Source organism: Zeus faber (genome assembly GCF_960531495.2).
Source record: "Zeus faber genome assembly, chromosome: 1".
Lineage (NCBI taxonomy): Eukaryota > Metazoa > Chordata > Actinopteri > Zeiformes > Zeidae > Zeus > Zeus faber.
This window is the reverse complement of record NC_137193.1, coordinates 16,611,498-16,630,493: the sequence shown is the minus strand read 5'-3', so window position 1 is coordinate 16,630,493 and position 18,996 is coordinate 16,611,498. Positions and strand designations below refer to the sequence as shown.

The following is an 18,996-nucleotide window of genomic DNA, read 5'->3' as shown; positions in this document are numbered from 1 at the left end:
AGGTGAAGGAGGAGGTGTGGATACACAGGCGGTCATTCTCCAGTATAGCCATCATAAACTGGTTCAGCCCCAGCCCGTGTGTCCAAGCCCCATTACAGACACACCTCTGTCACTTAAAGAAGTGACAGAGGAGACACCATCCCGTCACTAAGTGCTGATTTAGTTAGAAGGTGAGGCAATGTTTAACTGACAGACCATCCTCTTTTTATAAAACTAAACTACCCCCCTCACCCACAAAGGCCCACACACACACACACACACACACACACACACACACACACACGCACTTGCGTCTGCATCTAAATAGCACATGTATGTTTCCATCTTCAGGACACATAGCTGAGCTTGTTGTTCTTTTTGTTGGGCCTAAGTGTGGGATGGCGTCGCCAAACCCACAGGAACGGGGCCGCAAAGTCAACAAGCTGGCAATTCCGGAGCGGAGGGGGATAAAAAGAAAACACTGCTCTTTTTGTGGTTTTCACAGCAGCACGGAGGCGCTGTCAGAACACCAGTCAAGTGTTCTCTCCCACAGCAGTCCCAAAAACCTGGTGGACGAATGCTTTGAGTCTCCCCGTTATGGGCTGACAAATCTCCTCCACAGTTTAAACTGCTGAACAAGCCAATCTGGCCTGCTACTATGGCAACTGATATCTGCTTACCCAACAAGAAAAGACCTGATGACAGCAGCAAACTTCACAGAGGCTACAAAATTGGTCTATCAAACCAATCAGGTTGTAGGAATTAGGGACATCCCCCCTTTTAATTGGCAGCGTACGCCGCCATTAGAGCTTCTCTGTTGGGCAAAGCAAGACTCCTCAGGGCCTGGTCTAGTCCTAATTCCACAGGGAAGCTCCTTTTCAGGATGAGGAGTGGGTATGAGCCGCACGTGGTGCCACAGAGGGCCGAGGCCTTGAGGCCGGTTGGAGCAGAGGGAGCGGCGTGCCAGGTGTCAATCAATCCAGCAGCCTTTCTCAGAGAGGTCCGCAGGCCGAAGACCTGCATGAGCGACAATGGTAATAATCCAATCCCACGTGCAAAAATGTGTGCTTGTCCAAATGTCAAACTCTTCAGGACTTCAGACATCAAAAAGAGAATGATTGACAGAACGGCTGAAGACCCTTGCGGTTACACCTGGAGCCGACCTGTGGCGACCTTTTCACCTCATAAGGATCTTCATCCTTCGACCCTTAATTAAAAAAACCCTGTGATTCTACACATGCTACTAGATCTTATTGAAGGCTTTTGTTGACGGAGACGGAGCTGGTTGGACTACCAAATCACTTTGGAGAGCAGCCTCCATAATATTCACATTGTGATCTGAGACCAGATGTCATCTGGGATTTCTGATAGCATAATATTGTGATAGAGATAAATGTTACAGTAAAGTAATGCAATTCTCTGAACTTCAGAGATGTTCTAATAAATGCCTCCTACTTGGCCATAATATCCACATTACCAATGATGATTTCAAGGTGAGATGCTTAATATTTGAGGTATTTTAATGTTTTTATTGGAAAGACTACTAGGTGATGCTGCGGTGATGATTACATACATTGGTTTTGGCAAAGGGGAGCTAAGCTCATCAGACTAGTGCCGGGTTGGAGCAACCAAACAACCAGACTGTTGCGTGCCACAGTGAAGAGTTGTTAAAAGTTGTAATTATGAGCTCAGTTCATAGCTTCAAACTACCGTGTTGCCACAACAGAGAAGACAAAAGGTAGGAAGCCAAATAAAAGAAAACAAAGCTTATTTGGAGACAGGGGCCCTGTGCTACCTGTCATCATGAGAAGATCTCTGGAGACCACACTCTAAGCGACATTCATTTTGATTTGATTTGCTTTATTTGACATATAAAAATAATAATAAATAAAAATAAAAATAATTATTATATTAGTAGATAATAAAATTAATAATAATAATAAATAAAATAAATAATAATAAAATAAATATATAACAGATCATACACTACCACAAATGCATATTAATAAAAAAAAGTTGAGGATAACACAATAAAGCAATTTCCATTGTGGTCATCTTTCCAGGAAGACAAAGATAGCAGGAGAAGTCACAGATGACTATGGTACCCTGCACCATTACATAGGCTACAATAATGCAATGCATCCTTACATATAAAATTACAAAGCAAGACAAAAATAATATATATCTATCTATTATATTCAGATATACTGTATATGTATGTATGTATGTCACACACACACACACACACACACACACACACACACACACACACACACACACACACACACACACACACACACACACACACACACACATTTATTAATCATAATAAAACACTGCTGAACTTTGATCAAGTCGGATGCACTGAGTGATTACACTCAAAGGTCGTGGTTCTTCCACGGTGTGTTCTCCACACACAGAAGAAGAGCACTCTTTTCAGCCAATTCTCAGGATTACGCAAAATGTAGTTTAGTAGTTCAGAGCAGAAAAGGTTAAAGACACACCGACGTGCACTGTTCACAGTCCTATGTGGAAGCTGCAATGAGACATAAATGGATTTTATTTCCTCCTCAGGAATGCCAAATCTAAATTTCTCCCTGCTCGTGTCTGCCTGCGTTAAACTGATGACTGACACTGATACGGGCTGACAAGATTAGGCAGACATCGCTCTCGTCTGCTACTAGAGACGGGCTCTGCTCGGCAAACGGGGACAGTCGGATTCACCATATTTAAAAGCCTGGTTCTAAACATGGCTTTGGTCTCAATTTAGCCAAAATAAAAGTAATGACAGCCCAGTTGCTGCCTTTGATTAGTGACAGTGATCAACAGCAGCAGTTAGTAATTAGTATTTAAGGTGTGCACACGACCGCAGGAGTCTGCCCGAAATAACCATCTGAATAAAATACAGTTATGCCCAGGAACAATCATTCAGGGAAAAAAAAAAAATGGTATTTAGAGGAGGAGAGGAGACCAGAAAAGGGTACAACACAGACAGGGGAGGATAAGCAGAGGAGGAAACGTAAAAGAAAAGAGTAAGAATGAAAGAAGGCTGTGTGTGTGTGTGTGTGTGTGTGTGTGTGTGTGTGTGTGTGTGTGTGTGTGTGTGTGTGTGTGTGTGTGTGTGTGTGTGTGTGTGTGTGTGTGTGTGTGTGTGTGTGTGTGTGTGTGTGTGTGTGTGTGTGTATCTGTGTGTGTGTTTTTCCTGTTTTACCTGTGGCTCTGCATCCGGAAGACCCCCCCTCCTCCTGGGGTTTGCACGCGAGCATGTGTCTGTGCAGATGTTGCGCCTCTGTGGAATGTACGGCATTCCCCTGACTCCCGTCTCCTCCACCTCCACCTCCTCCGCCTACGCTTTCCACCACCAGGCCTTCCGGCCCCGTGTTGCTGCTGCTGCTGCTGCCGCCGCCGCTGCCGGGGCACTCGGGGACCCTGCCGCCCTGACCGGCATCCCAGCCCCTGCTGGGCCTCCGTTTCAGGGCTTGGGCCTCGTGCTGCGGGGGGCCCAGCAGCCTGACGGCAGGCTTGCGGAGGACCTCTGGTTCTTCATCCTCAGGGATGGGGTTGTACCAAATCTCCCCTTCGTCGTCTGCGTCGTTTTCCTCGGCGGGGTCCACACAGCGGGCCTGGGGTGCCGCCCTGGTCTGGCCCACGCAGACCTAAAAAACCCCGGGGGGACGGGGAAATCAAAAATCATTGTCCGTTGACAGAATTCAAGACAGGAACGGCTGATACCTACAATTTGAAAAGGAGCTGAAAAGGAGAAAGAAAGTACAATCCAACAAAATCTAAAGAAGAAAATAGAAAAAAGCTCAAGAGTATTCAAGTTTAATGTCACCAGCTGAACTCCCTGATTAGCACGCCTCCCTCCAGGGAGGCTGGAATTAATCACTGATAGCGGTTTGTTCAAAGAAAACCTTCATATGGAGAAACCGCTATGATAAGTGTCTGGATTGTTAAAAAAACAAAAAGAAAAGAACTGCAGCGCTAACCTGGGGCAGGTGCAAGCGAAGCGGCCGGGATGGTGCACTCCCCGGGGGCCTCAGGTGGTCTAGGAAAGGGCTTGTAGGAGGCTCTTCCTCGGCCCCTGGCGCTCCCTGGGGCTCGTCCTTGGGGCCGTGGGCCTTTCCGAGGGAGCTCTGCTGCAGCCAGTTGCGTTTCTTGGAGACGGTGATGGTGTTGAGCGGCGGCCGCCAGAGCGACGGCTCGCTGGCTTTGCCCGCCTCGCGGCCATTCCCGAAGGGCCCCTGGACGTTCTCGTTGGAAACTGTTTGGAGGGGCAGAGAGAGAGAGAGAGAGAAGGTGGAAAAAGGCACAGAGAGACAGAGACGGGGTTATGTCCGTGTAGCGCAACACACAAACAAGCTCTTTATCCGTCTCTGAATTCCTTTGATTAGAATCCTTCCCGACAGGTCAACCCCCGCTCGCAAAGAAAAACCCCACATATAATTTAAAGAAACTTTCAACATAATAATTAATGATTACCCAAGGCTAGTGGCTTCATGTCATGAAGGCTTGAATAAAAACATCTGTATCAAGAAACCAAACTCGGCACGTTGGCGCTCACGTTGCGCAGTTTACGTTTGGTGGACATTTGGACACATCATTATGGTGCCAAGATGTTGTCTATTATGAAGTGTACACACTGTCTATCTTGCAACAACACACACACACACACACACACACACACACACACACACACACACACACACACACACACACACACACACACACACACACACACACACACACGCACACGCAGGCACGCACAAGAGCCAAACCTGGGGCAAAGCATCTCCCCTGTGTGAGATTAAGGAATTAGTACATGGGCCTTGACAAAATAAACATAATAAAATAAAAGAAACAAAGACTTCACTGCTGTATCTTTGCCATTGTGTTGACATTTCTACACTCTTTTTCCAGTTTATGGGTCACTGGCGTGGCCCTCCATTAACTCTCTTCACAGGCTCCCTGATTGTACTGGAATTTGTCAGCATTGGGGCTATGTGGGCGCGGAATTTGAGGGAGAAGACGCTATGTTAACCCCCCCCCCCCCCCCCCCAACACAGTGGAAAGATTTTTTCTTCCCCCAAAAAGAGGCACAAAAAAAGGGAGAAATCGCAAGCTGTGGTTGCAGAGCGCGGAGCGGAGGGGCCTGAGGTTTGACAAGTACAGCCAGTGGCGACGTACGTGCCAAGAAGACGGCGAAATAATGTGGGTGTTGACGTGGTGCCGTGCCGCTTTCAAAGGGTCCATAGATGACCCGAGTCAAAGCAAACTCAAAGAGCTCCCCTTCGTGTGTGTGTGTGTGTGCGTGTGTGTTGTGTGTGTACCCTGCAGATAGTAAAAACCTATCTTTTCCAACAAATCACACAGTAACTGCAAATCATACAGTCATGACATGCCTTTTTTTCCCCACCAAGTGTTGACAAGCCATGGGTTGATGAGCAGATGCGGGATGAAAAAAAAAAAAAAAATCCATATAGATGTACGTGTGTGTGTGTGTGTGTTGGGGGGGCTGAGGGCAGGGCCTTGTCGTAACATGTAGAGCGGGCCCGTGTTAAAAAGACTGTTTTGATCCTTGGCTCCCAGACGAGTCCCTCCACACGCTATAATGACAACTTCTCCTTTCCTCAAGGAAATGCGTTGCCATGCAAGCCTACACCGACATCCACCAAGTTACACGCTCCTGCTTGGGAACATTTCACTTCATAAAGACGTCATAAAGTACTTCATAAAGTAATGTACCGGCCGTCCCGGTTGCTCCGTTTTGTCCATTGAAGCATTTCAAAGTGGGATTAGGTCAAAATAAATCAAGCCAACGTTTGTTGGTGATCATGAGCAATATCACATGATTCCAGCGTTTTGTAAGCTCTCTTCTCTGTAAATTGGGCAAATTGTGTGGTTGCTTTTATTGAAAAAGCCCTCAAACGGCACAGAGGGGGGGGCAGACAGAGAGACAGACGGAGAGAGAGAGAGAGAGAGAGAGAGAGAGAGACAGCGCAGTATTCTGTGGTGCGAGGGCTCCGTCGGGATTAGTTTTCCCTCAAAGTCAACCAACCCTTCTGAGCTGGACGCTCAGCTTTCCTGTGATCTACACTGTGACTTTATTAACGCTTCAAGGGAGCAACTGTTGACTCCCAGTGATTGCCGCCATCTCCAGTGCCCCCAAATCCCTTGAAGCCCGGCCCTGGAGTTCCTCTCGCCCACAACAGAAAGACTCTTCACCTTTGAATCAGTTTCTCAGCTTTACAGAAAAAAAAAAACAAAAAAAAACACCTTAATGCGTGATTTATTTCTTCCCCTTTCTTTTTTTTTTTTTTTTTTTTAACTGTGATAACTTGAGAAACGCGATAGCGGAATGAGCTCCAGAAGGGAGTCGTTTTCTTGCTGGCGTAGACACTTAGGGGTGCATAAAACATCTTTCATTGGCTAGAACAGAAGCTACTTTCGAAGATGACTGTCATCCTCATTAAACATAAGAGAAGATAAACGTTTGTAAGTCCCACAACGGGGAAATTTCCATCGTTCCAGCAGCAAAAAGGGGGCAGCAGAAAATTAAGAGCATATCAAGTACACACTATAAACAATATAAAATATGTAGAAATATTTAAAAAAATCACCATAAATAGGAACCAGATAGTACCAAGTGTATTGCACATATCTTGACATTAAAGCAACACTATGTAACGTTTTTACCTTGAAATAACAGCTTCAAAATCATTTTGATGGAACACTGACTTGTAATAATGGAGAATGGCACCTCTTTCATTCTGACCCATCCCCCAAAAGCCTGTTCTTGCACTATGTAACTTCTGTCTTTAGGTTTGAAAACCGCGGGAAAAGTGTGTTACACTTTACGGCATTAAGTCTCTTGCTTGATGTTTGGCTCAGGGTTTCCCTGGGCTGGTAATTACAGTTTTTTTTGCCTGGTAAAATGTATTAAAACAAAACAAAAAAAAAGATAAATGACAAACTTGCCGGTGGAAATGTCCGGTAATAATGCTAATACAAAACATTGACGCTCCACCTCCCGACGGTGCGGATGAGATGGGCCAGTGGTGCGCTCGGCACCCGCACCTCAGCCGGCATGCGCCAGCCCTCACTTTCATGGCGCCACGGGGTTTGCCTCACCCTCCCACTTGCGCGTGCGAGCCGATCTGCCAGGCCGAGCACATCTGGTACCTACACCGGTGTCAGAGGGCCGATCCCCGCGCCCTGCTCCGGGGGAGCCGTGGACCGAGTGCTTGCTGAAGTGGCGAAGTCCGTGCAGGGGCCGCTGTAACCTAAGTGTACATTATATTTGCGTTCGTAACATAGACTGTTATTGAAACATGACCCAAAAGGTTCAAATTTGTCCGGTAAAATCAATTATGTTTGGACATCGGACCGAGCTTCACGAAAGTGGCGTAAAGGTGCAATTGCACCAAATCCCAAAGGTTTGCTTTAAGGACATGAAAAACAAAGCCAAAGCCTCTACAGTGCTTTTGTCTTCTCGAACTTTGTACTTAAGACACTGCAACACTGCCAGTATCGGGAGAACTTCTTATGAATCATATTCTGGTTGGGTGACTTAAGTCAGCACTTTACCTCCTCTAGCCCTGATTCGGAATATGCAACGTTGACGCGGGCATTTGCTAAATTGAGTCTTGTGAGCAAAGCCCTCTGCCTCAGCTATACTTTGATACGTCTGCTGAAATGTAAGACTTTCGGGCATCCACGCCAGCTTTCTGTCATGGCACCCCACGCCGCTCGGAGGTCTGGTAACACATGGCTGGCAGGAGGATGCTTTGCATGAAGTCGTTGTCAGAATGCCATCTCCTTTAAGGGGTCTTTCATAACCGGAGGAGGAGGCATGCTACGACAGGCACGGCATTCCAGACCACAGTTTTAGATTTACAGCCTCACCCCCCCCCCCCGACTCCTTCCGCCATAGCACCCTTCCAACAAGCATGCTCTTCTTTAAAGACCCGGTGAACATCCAGGTTTTCTTTTACAAGTGAAATAAGGGTCTCACGTTTGAAAGGCGGTTTGTTAAATTTATTCAAAATATACTTTGTCGAATTAACTCGAGGTAACATGGTGCATTGGCGCATTCTGCTGCCCATGGAAGCTTGCATTTAACTTGCTCTGGTGTAAACCTACTAAACATATCCAGCGCGATGACTAAGTCTAATAGCCTTATATTCAAATCGCTGAAACAGAATATTCTCAAGTGCAGTCGCATTCTCTCTCTTCAAAGAAAACAACATTCCGACTCAACGTGCTGGAAAATACACAGGTAAATCCAAAGCGGATTAAAACTGACATTTAGAATTTTTTGCAATTGAAAATGATGCCTGCCTGTTGATTATGTAAAGAAAAATCTATGAAACCCAGGGTAAGAAAATGTAATATTTTTTATCATTATTATCATTATTGTAGTGAGCCCTTGGTTTCCACTATCTAACGGTCCTTATGGCCAGATTACGGCACTCTACTGTACTTTTATTTGGTGGGAGACCGACGACCTTCACCAGCATCAGCCACACACACACACACCAGCGAGCGAGCGAGCCGGCCAATTAAAGCCAACGTTGGCCCTCTCCCTGTGCCCCTGCAGAGTTGTGGAGATGTGTTCCGGGCCCTGCAAACACACTCCCCTGACCTCAATGTAACAGATGGCCCCGAACACAAAACACAGGGGGCAAAACTGTGAGAAAGAAAGAGAGACAGACAGAGGTGTCTGGAACTAAAACAAATACGTAGGAATGTAAGACGTGCAAATTAAGGTATAATAGTAAACCCAACTGAATCTATATCATATCCCATCCATATCCAATTTTCCCATAGGACCTCCTTTTATTCCCTGAAATTCCATTCTTTATAGAGTCTTCTCTTTTGACAAGTGCTGGATGCACGGCTCTCTGTCCTGCCCTGCACGGACAAACACTTTTCTTGTGCACGTTGAGCTTCCAGCTCCCCCCTTCAAGGGAATCTTTTGCTGTGTGCCATACATTCCCATAGCACATTCATATGCTAATGAGGATCCTTGCTGCAGGTTTTTCTCTTTACACCGGTGCAGCGCCGGGACCGTCCGGGGTTGCATCACATGTCAACCCTTGAATCCCAATGGGTAGGGGGGTAGGGTTCGCCGGTGCCAATTCCCTTTTCCCCTTGGTCCCGTTGGTCCCAAGCCCAGCGAGAAGGAAGAACGTGAGCTCTGGGGAATTCGTAAAAACGTTCCATCCATCTCATCCATCTCAAAATTATGGTCCGGAGTATTTTCAAAATGCCCTACTGTAGTCACTGCCATTCCACTGTAAGTCACTCAGCAGTACCCTGATGTCTCCAGTGTCTCCTACACACCCCGATGCCTTTCATTGTCCATAAATCCACCCCAGGCCAGACGCATCAACAGACAGGCGAGCTTGTGTGGCTCTGTTAAAACAACAACAACAACAAAAAACGACCCCTATGGAAACCAATAGCCAAAGGTTTTTGGCAACATACAGTGAGACACTCAACGCCACATCGTCTTGACACGACTTGACGACGATGGAGGAGGATAAGATTACCTTTCCCTTCCAGTGAGCACTTTGATCAGACCCACGGTGGAAGCGTGCGCGGGGGGGTTCGCTTTACCGACAAAGTTATCACCTTATGTATGGTGGCGAGAACAACACTGACGACTTCACAGGTTCATTCAAGGCGTTAAGGCGACGTTAGGGGAAAAAAAATAATAATAAAAACAGTCTGAAAAATAGTCTGGCATATAGTCTGAACTGTGGCCGCTAGTTAGTTAACAGACCACGAGAATGTAACCTCCGACACACTGACATCCAAATTTAAATATGTTCTCCCCTAAGTTTAACTCTTTCAAAGCAGACATTATTAACTAAGAGAAGGACCCATGAACGCTGTGTAGTAATTCACTGGTGCATTCGAGAGCTTCGGCATTTCTTTCGTTCTTGTTTTCTTTTATTTATTTTTTTTAATAGCTCTTTGTGAGGCGCTGAGAGGCCCGTGGGGGCAAGATAAGCTCAGGGCTGACCTTGATAAATACTTAATCGTCCTTCATTTTGTTCGTTCGGGGCCAGGAATTAAGTGACACGCTGAAAAACAAGTTAAACAACAAGGAATGGCATTCTAAATATTCACTCCCCGGGACCTTTCAAAATACAAGTTGCCATGGAGCTGGCCAGAGTAAACTACCGAGGAGGGAAGGCGACATGACCACCCCCCACCGAACACAGACCCCACACCCCCCCCCCCCACCCCATCCCAATCCCAATCCCCAACCTCCCTCCCTCTCCCTCCCTCTATTTCTCCTCTCTTTCTTGGGATTCCACTGAGCTACAGCTGTGGAAAAGTTCAGCGGTGGAAAAACACAAAAAGTGCAGTGGAAAAGCAGCGAACAAAACGCCAAATGGACTGGAGAGAAGGGCCACGAGAGGAGAGAAAAGTTGGACAGAGGGACTGTGCTGATCTGGGGAAAATCCAACGCCGGCCGCGGCTCTACGCCGAGGCCTTCCGCCGCCAAACCTCAGAGATCACACTCTATTTATAGCAGCACAGTGTGTCGACGGTCAACAACGGCCTGCACATGTGGCCTGTCATCTATTGACTCTGGAGCCCGCGCACGCACGCACATGCACGCACGCACACGCACACACACACTCACACACACACACTTAAAAGCATTCCAGCTGACATACACAGACTAATAGTCAATGCTTCTTAGATACCTTCTCTAATTCCCTCAATCTACCTCTAGGAGAAGAAAAATTGCTGGTTTCTGGCAAACTAACGCAAGTCCCGCTGCTAGCTTTGTGATATCACAAAGTTTCGGTTTTATACAGCGGCATCAAAAGGTGGACGTAACAGATTGCTGGCGAATGGATAACGCAGGAAATGCGTCGCCGTGGGTTTCATGATACAGATGCTTTTATACCTTTTCACCACGATAGAAACGGAACATCAATCCATAATCATACAGACACATAACAACCCTTCCACCACCACCGATACCAGCAGAACACACCACTGCAGCTAGAAGGTAAGAGTGAGTTAGTCGTTATTGTACTACGCTGTGAGTTATCCTACGACCGAGCTAAACGTGCCATTATTTCAGTGTTAGAAACAAGGCACCTAAATTAGTAAAAAGGAGGGAACCCGCCACCTTGTTAGGAAATCCCACAAAGAAAGCAACGGAGAGCTGAGGGGAGCCATCCCGTTGCTTTGCATCCAGAAGAGGAGACAGAGTGTGTGGGAAGGGGGAGTGGGGTCCACCACCAGATGAGTTTTACTATGAGTGAAGGAGGATGATACAAAAATCAGGAGGGAGGAAGGGGGCGAGAGCTGCCCGTTGTTGTCGAGATCCACGGGATCCGGGGCTGCTCCGAGGAGCCCTCCTACCTGGATGCTGCTGCGCCGATGACGTGGACTGCCTGGGGGACTTGGGAGCAGGTTTGGCCCCACGACTCGTACTCTGCGATTTTACCCCGTGATCCGCCTGGTCCGCCGCTTTGGACCCTGCCAGGGTGCCCCGCACTCTGGCTTTGTCACGGCCCTGGTTCCCATGCGGCAAGGACGAAGAGCAGGAAGAGCCCTCGATGCGCTGCTTCATCTCTGAAGACAGCAGGCGGCCCTTGTGCATCCACTCCTGCATCTTGTTGACGGTGACGCCGTGGCCTTTGTGGGGCGAACCTGCGGCTGCCGCCGTGGCCCGCACTCTGCTCGACAGCTCCTCCCTGGTTCCGTGACCCCGCGCGGTGGGGACGTCTGCGTTATTGTCGGATGAACCGGTGAGGCTGCCCACAGAGCCGCCGCTGTCGTTGAGCCGCCCGCCGCGGTCGTCCTCTACGCCGGTGTCCTGGAGATTCTCGTTGCTGCTGGTGGCGTCATGTCCAACCAGACGGTTTGACAACTCAGACACTCCCACGACTTTATCCCCTTTAACCTCCTCCGACCCTTCCAGCCCCGCCGCTGAGTCCTCGCAAGCCTCTGCGCTCTGTGCATCGGACGCTTTGGTCGACACCTCGGGCCCGATGTGATATCTAATAGCTCCATCACTAGAGGAGCGCTGTAAAGTTGGTCTCACCGGTGTCATGGACAGGTTCACCAGACTTTTGCTATTTAGTTTACTTCTTCCACATGACTCAAGATCCCCGTTGAGGCACAGCAGGATGGAATCGGAGTCAGACACCTGTTGAGGACTGTGTTCTCCACCTGACGACCAAGAGTCGCTGTCCATGTTCTTAGCCGATAGCCTCGAGCACAGACTATCCCGCGAGTGGCTACTACAAGAGGAGTAGGTCTGTTGATGAACTACTCCTGCGTTTTGCTGCTGGGCGTCGAGGCTGATATCATGCATGGCGTTGATAAGAAGGTAATAGGCCTCCTTCAACTGGCTCCTAAGCCTGTCTGTCTCTTGAGCGCTGATATCCCTGGTCTGCTCTTTACCTTCCCCGGTCTGGGCCACATCTAAGGTGATATCCCCCTTGTTGGTGTTGGTGTTGGTGTTGTTGTTGTTGATGGGGCCTTCCCTCAGAGCGTCATAAAACGGCAGAATCTCGTTATCATAGTAATCCTCGTCCTCACTCTCTAGAGAGTGGTGCCTGGGGGAGTTGACCTCGCCTATCTCCAGCTCCGTGGGGAAGAACGTGGGGCTCTGCGGGCCGGCCAAGCCCGCGTCCCCGGGACACTCGGGCGAGCCGCCGTAGCTCTCCATGTTTCTGATCAGGACCGTGGCTTCCGAGTTGCCGCCGCTCAGCCGACACGCGGGGACGCACGGGCGGGCGGCGCGGCGATCCGCAACGCGCGCGGGCCCGTCCGTGGCGGCGGCCACGCTGTCCGCCACGTGCCGCACCCGCACCCGGCGCGCGGACGCGGGGACGCGGTCGGCCGCCGTTGGGACGCCGCGCGAGTCGGCGCAGGCGCGGTGCGAGAGGCGAGCGTGACAGTCCCCGAACCCGATGGAGTCCCCGACGCTGTACTGGAAGTGCCGCGCGTCTCCGCGGAGCGGGGCACCCGCCGCCCCCTGCGCGTCACCCGGACCCGGACCACCCCGGCCGCCCCCCGCCGGGCTGCCGCGGACGGCTGTCGCGACGCACTCCCGCACCGCGACCCCCTCGACCCCCTGCTCCACGGCGCCAGCGCAATTCTCATAAGTACTCATTCTGTCTAGCAGCACCGCCGGGCCCGCCTCGCCCCGAACTGGCTCTTTACCTTCTCCGTCCCCATTCACAGCCGCAGGAGCGGAGTATCCCCCGGCCGTCGTCCCTTTCTTGGCTTTCTTCCCTCGGAGTTTCGCTAGTATAGTCCTCCGCAGAGGATCAGCCATTCCTCTCCTCCTCTCCTCCTCCTCCTCCTCCTCCTCCTCTCCTCCGCCCCGGTAATTCCTCCAGGTTTCAGCGCGCGGAGCGGGCGAGTGGCTCTGAACCCCGCCGGGTGTGCGCCGGGCTGCTCTCCATGCTCCGCTGTCACCTTCGCTCCAGTTCCCTTCTGGTTCTGGAGACTCTTCCCCCCCCTTCGTGGCTCTCCACCGCGCAACGACTGCGGCGGCACCTCCTCCTTCTCTGGGAGCTCCCTCCCTCTCCCTCTCCCTCTCCCTCTCTCTCTCTCTCTCGCTCTCTCGCTCTCCCTCTCTCCCTCTCCCTCTCTCTCTCTCTCTCTCTCTCTCTCTCCCTCTCTCTCTCCCCCTCTCTCTCTCTCTCTCCCTCTCTCTCCCTGCCCCTCTTGCTCTCTCTCCCCCTCTCTCTCTCCCTCTCTCTCTCTCCCTCTCTCTCCCTCTCTCTCTCTCTCTCTCTCCCCCTCTCTCCCTGCCCCTCTTGCTTTCTCTCTCTCCCTCTCTCTCTCTCTCCCCCTCTCTCCCTGCCCCTCTTGCTCTCTCTCCCTGCCCCTCTTGCTCTCTCTCTCTCTCTCTCTCTCTCTCCCCCTCTCTCCCTGCCCCTCTTGCTCTCTCTCTCTCGCTCTCTCTCCACCTCTCTCCCTCTCGCCCCCCCCCTCTCTCTCCTCCCCCCTCTCTCCCTGCCCCTCTTGCTCTCTCTCTCTCCCTCTCTCTCCCTCTCTCTCTCTCTCCCCCTCTCTCTCCTCTCTCTCCACCTCTCTACCTCTCGCTCCCCCTCTCTCCCTCCCCACCTCTTGCCCCCCCCTCTGTCTCGCTCTCGCTCCCTCCTCTCTCTCAACCTCCCCCTCTTTCTCCCTCCCTCTCTCCCCCTCTGCCTCTCTTTATTCTCAGAGGCATGGGAAACACAGGTTTACATTGCCAAAGAAAAAGGAGGAAAAAAAGTGAAGAATGGAAAAAATATTGCTGTTAAAAAAAAAGTCAACGTAAGCTACAGTGTGTAACATATATATATATATATATATATATATATATATTACACTAACAGGTTACTTAAATATATAAATCTCTTCACCTCACACACTATTAACTTTTCACTCTCGCTACAGATCTCACCTACTAGTTTGTTCATACAGCTCAAATATTTGGAATATTTTCTCACAAAACTCATATTAAAGTTGCCTTCGGGACCCCGTTGGGGACTTCCCAACAGTGGTGGGGGAAAAAGTAATACTCATGTGCATTACTGTAGTGTAAGTATAAATACCCCAAAGCAGAAGTACCATGGTAAAAGTAAAAATATAATTTGTTCATAGTACTCAAGTAAAAGTATTCTAGTAGTCGATATGCAACGTGGTCAACTATGAAAAGTAACTTGCTCAGCATATGACCTAAGATAGATACTGTCCTCACACGTTAACCTTTATTGGTACTTAAGCTTCAAATATTTCAGTTTCGGATTCTCTAATACAGTGCTTCTCAACATGGGGTGCCGGGACCCCAAGGGGTCCTTCAAGAGGCACCAGTGGGCCCCCAGCAAAATGATTAATAGTTAAACGTCAGTGGAATTTCAATAATGAGAAGTCAGCACCATTACAGAATGTGCAATAAGGACTGTTTTGATCCTAGTTTCACTGTTATCTCCATAAGTATTGTACGGCGTGGAAGTTTGGGCAAAATCCTATCTAACAATAACAATCGACTCAGATTGTGATCCCGGAGACTAAATCTCATCAAACGGGATCCTCTCCGGGCTGAAATTCAACCGTTTTATTTTCTCAGAATGTGAATAAAATTGAACAAGCAGGCGGTTTCCCAGTATGTGAAATCAACACCTTCACTGGCTGCCGTCAAGGCATTGCATCACAGAGCCGGGAAAGCAGCCCAACGCCACAGAGGAGGGAAGAAGTGCTTTTAGTTATCCTGAGAAAGAGGTCTATCGTATTGTATATATTTCTGCTTCAGTGGAATACAATATTATGGGGTGGTTTGGTGGACACAGATTACGCCTAAATTAATAGGCTAAAATCACGCTTTTAATCCGGACTAGCTGAAATGGCCTCTCTCGGTCACGGTTTGAAATAATCCTCCCCTGGAGGTCAGAAGACAATTTTAAACCATGACTGAGAAAGGCCATTTCGGCTAGTCCAGAATAAAAGTGTGATTTAGTCTAAAATGAGGCCTAATCTGTGTCCACAAAACCGCCCCTTGTGAGAGCGTCCGTCACCTTCCGTAGAACAAAACAGGTTGCGGGAGTCCACTTTCGGCGCGTCTCCGAAAGCATAGCAGCACGATGATGGATCGCCAACCGTTACTGGATTGACACTTTTATCTGAAATTGTATCTTGAGTGATCCCTCGCTCCTTGACCCTCGCCTCTCGCAACCCCCCCCCCCCACCGCCGCCGCCAGCCCCACCCCGGTGGCGCTCGAGCCCCGGCGGCGTCGGGAACGGTCGCGACGGCCGGGGGGGGGGGGGGGGGGGGGGGGGAGGAATGAAACATCACTTCACTCGAACCTTAAGCCCTTTGTTTGCTGTCGTCTTTACCAGGAATGCATGAGAGGAGTCGGAGGAGGATGAGCGAATGAGACCACGCGCCCTCTCTCTGTCTCTCTCTCTCTCTCTCTCTCTCTCTCTCGAATGTAGGGCTGCGTATTCTTTAAAAAAAAAAAATGACGATACCAGTACCAACACCATTAGAGTACTTCATTTGATACCTTTTTATTCCACTATACCCATCATGTGAATGGAAGCATTCAGTTGCATAAAATTGCCACCACTCCTCCCCATCCAAATGATTCCTACACTAATACATTTTGAAAGTGTTCAAATTGTTGAAATATTTATTAAATAACTGTATAAAACTGTACAATGAAGTATTTGGGCCGTGTCATTTTAAACAAATAGCCAGTACGGGAGGAATGATTACAGCGAGGAAAACCTCTTTCACTGTTCATATTGATACCTGACTTGAAATCCTTTAACAGACTGTGTGTCGCTGCTGCTGCGGTAGTGAGCCAATCGCACGTCACATTAAAATCGAAAAAGCGCTCGCAGTGATTGGCTGCGAGCAAAACCATACAAATGTTTTCATTTTTTTTTTTTTTAGATCTGGGTACAAAAAAGGATCGAACGCAGGTATCGTTTGCCCGGAGAAGTTTCGATGCCACTTGGCATTGGGTTATTTCAATCGATACCTTAAAGGTCTTGTGTACCAATACCCAGCCCTAGTCTCGCCATCCCTCGCCCACTCTCTCGGCTTTTTACTTGAGCTCACACACGTACGCATGCAAGCACGCCGGCACTGACTTGAGTGCCTGTCAGCCCAGATTTCTCTCTTTCAAACGAAGGTACAATGTCTACCCATGATTAAGGCCGTGATGTTATCAGCCCTCCTCCACACACACACACACACACACACACACACACACACGCACGCGCGCACACACACACACACACACACACACACACACACAGGCCTTGTGATAAGCATCTGCCCTAGCTCTGGAGGAGCCATGACGGGGCCCAGACGCCTCAGCCCGTCTCCCCAACCGACTAGACCTTGTCTGGGCAGCTATTTACAGGTCAAAGCCTGCAGGCTGTGTACTTACTTACTCAGTGTATGTGCAGGGAGAAAAAAAGGAGAGGTGGTGTTAAGAGAGGGAGGAGGAGACAGATCAGACGGAGTGGGAAATATTTGCAGGTAAGACCTTTGGACTCGCCAGCGGGAGGCCTAATGGTTAGAGGTGTCATTGAACGTGAGTGTTAGACTCACAAGAAACGGTCTCGGTTTTGGTGGTGCTGTGGCGGCAGCACAGTGATAATGTCTTATTTTTAAGGTAAACTTGAGTTATTTGCAAACTAATGCCAAAGGGGTTTCTTAGTACCTGCAGGTTTTCCCTTGACTCTTCTCTTGGGATTTAATCTAAATCTGGACTAAGGTAATCCTACTTGAATTCATCCAGGATTCAATAATGTCTTTCTGATACTTGGCTTTAATTAATTTTAATTTGTTAATAATGAATTAGTTTTGTCGACTTTGAAATCTATGGAGAAGGCTAATGAAGGACTAGTCAGCTCCCTCTGTCTGGTCTGGGAGTAGGTCCAGATCAACCTGGACGACCTGGAAGCCCACATCCATTAATCCAAGCTGCATCTTGCCAGGTTCAATTTAAACCTTCACTTAGACCTAGATCAGCGATGATCTTCCTTCTTGAAACCGGGTTTTTTTAAACCAAGACGAGGGCAAATCTGAGACTATTTTAACTGAGAAAGGCCATTTCAGTTATTCCAGATTAAAACTGTGCATTAGTCTAAGATTAGATTTAATCTGTGTCTGCGAAACTGCCCCCGAGAGACCTTAAATCGGGACAACCCATTGTTCCTACGGCCCATTATTCCGAAAACCCAGTAGTCCGAAAAATGTCGGGTTAGAGATGGTTAAGTTTAGGTATAAGGTTAGAGGTGGTTAAGTTTAGGTATAAGGTTAGAGGTGGTTAAGTTTAGGTATAAGGTTAGAGATGGTTAAGTTTAGGTATAAGGTTAGAGGTGGTTAAGTTTAGGTTTAAGGTTAGAGATGGTTAAGTTTAGGTATAAGGTTAGAGATGGTTAAGTTTAGGTATAAGGTTAGAGGTGGTTAAGTTTAGGTATAAGGTTAGAGATGGTTAAGTTTAGGTATAAGGTTAGAGATGGTTAGGTTTAGGTATAAGGTTAGAGGTGGTTAAGTTTAGGTTTAAGGTTAGAGATTGTTAAGTTTAGGTATAAGGTTAGAGATGGTTAAGTTTAGGTATAAGGTTAGAGGTGGTTAAGTTTAGGTATAAGGTTAGAGATGGTTAAGTTTAGGTATAAGGTTAGAGGTGGTTAAGTTTAGGTATAAGGTTAGAGGTGGTTAAGTTTAGGTATAAGGTTAGAGATGGTTAAGTTTAGGTATAAGGTTAGAGGTGGTTAAGTTTAGGTTTAAGGTTAGAGATGGTTAAGTTTAGGTATAAGGTTAGAGGTGGTTACGTTTAGGTATAAGGTTAGAGGTGGTTAAGTTTAGGTATAAGGTTAGAGATGGTTAAGTTTAGGTATAAGGTTAGAGATGGTTAAGTTTAGGTATAAGGTTAGAGGTGGTTAAGTTTAGGTATATGGTTAGAGGTGGTTAAGTTTAGGTATAAGGTTAGAGGTGGTTAAGTTTAGGTATAAGGTTAGAGATGGTTAAGTTTAGGTATAAGGTTAGAGATGGTTAAGTTTAGGTATAAGGTTAGAGATGGTTAAGTTTAGGTATAAGGTTAGAGATGGTTAAGTTTAGGTATAAGGTTAGAGATGGTTAAGTTTAGGTATAAGGTTAGAGGTGGTTAAGTTTAGGTATAAGGTTAGAGATGGTTAAGTTTAGGTATAAGGTTAGAGATGGTTAAGTTTAGGTATAAGGTTAGAGATGGTTAAGTTTAGGTATAAGGTTAGAGATGGTTAGGGTTATGGTGTCGTCCATGTCCAATAAGACATTTTTCGGACCATTGGGGTTTCTAAATAATGGGCTGTCGGAGCAATGACATGGCACACTTAAATCTCTCATTCACATGCCAATATACACTTCTAAATCAAACTGGAAACAATACACTATGAAACGAAACCAACATTTGTGGAGTTCTGCAAGCTCTGCAAGCTTTCCCAACAATACCAGGAAAAATTAGGAAGCCTCCCGTCCGTATTTCT

The 18,996-nt window shown here is 48.0% G+C and overlaps 1 protein-coding gene across 1 annotated transcript in view; it reads right to left on the bottom strand.

Annotated features, from left to right (window-relative positions):
• syde2 (synapse defective 1, Rho GTPase, homolog 2 (C. elegans)) overlaps positions 1 to 13,300 on the bottom strand; it is a gene marked incomplete at its 5' end in the record, with an annotated part of 40,118 nt that extends 26,818 nt beyond the window's left edge. The window contains 3 exons of the mRNA XM_080010113.1: positions 3,191 to 3,635; positions 3,969 to 4,243; positions 11,374 to 13,300. Of these exons, the coding sequence (XP_079866239.1) occupies positions 3,191 to 3,635; positions 3,969 to 4,243; positions 11,374 to 13,300 (2,647 nt within the window). The remainder of the gene's footprint in view (positions 1 to 3,190; positions 3,636 to 3,968; positions 4,244 to 11,373) is intronic.
• Between the last annotated feature and the right edge of the window lie 5,696 nt (positions 13,301 to 18,996).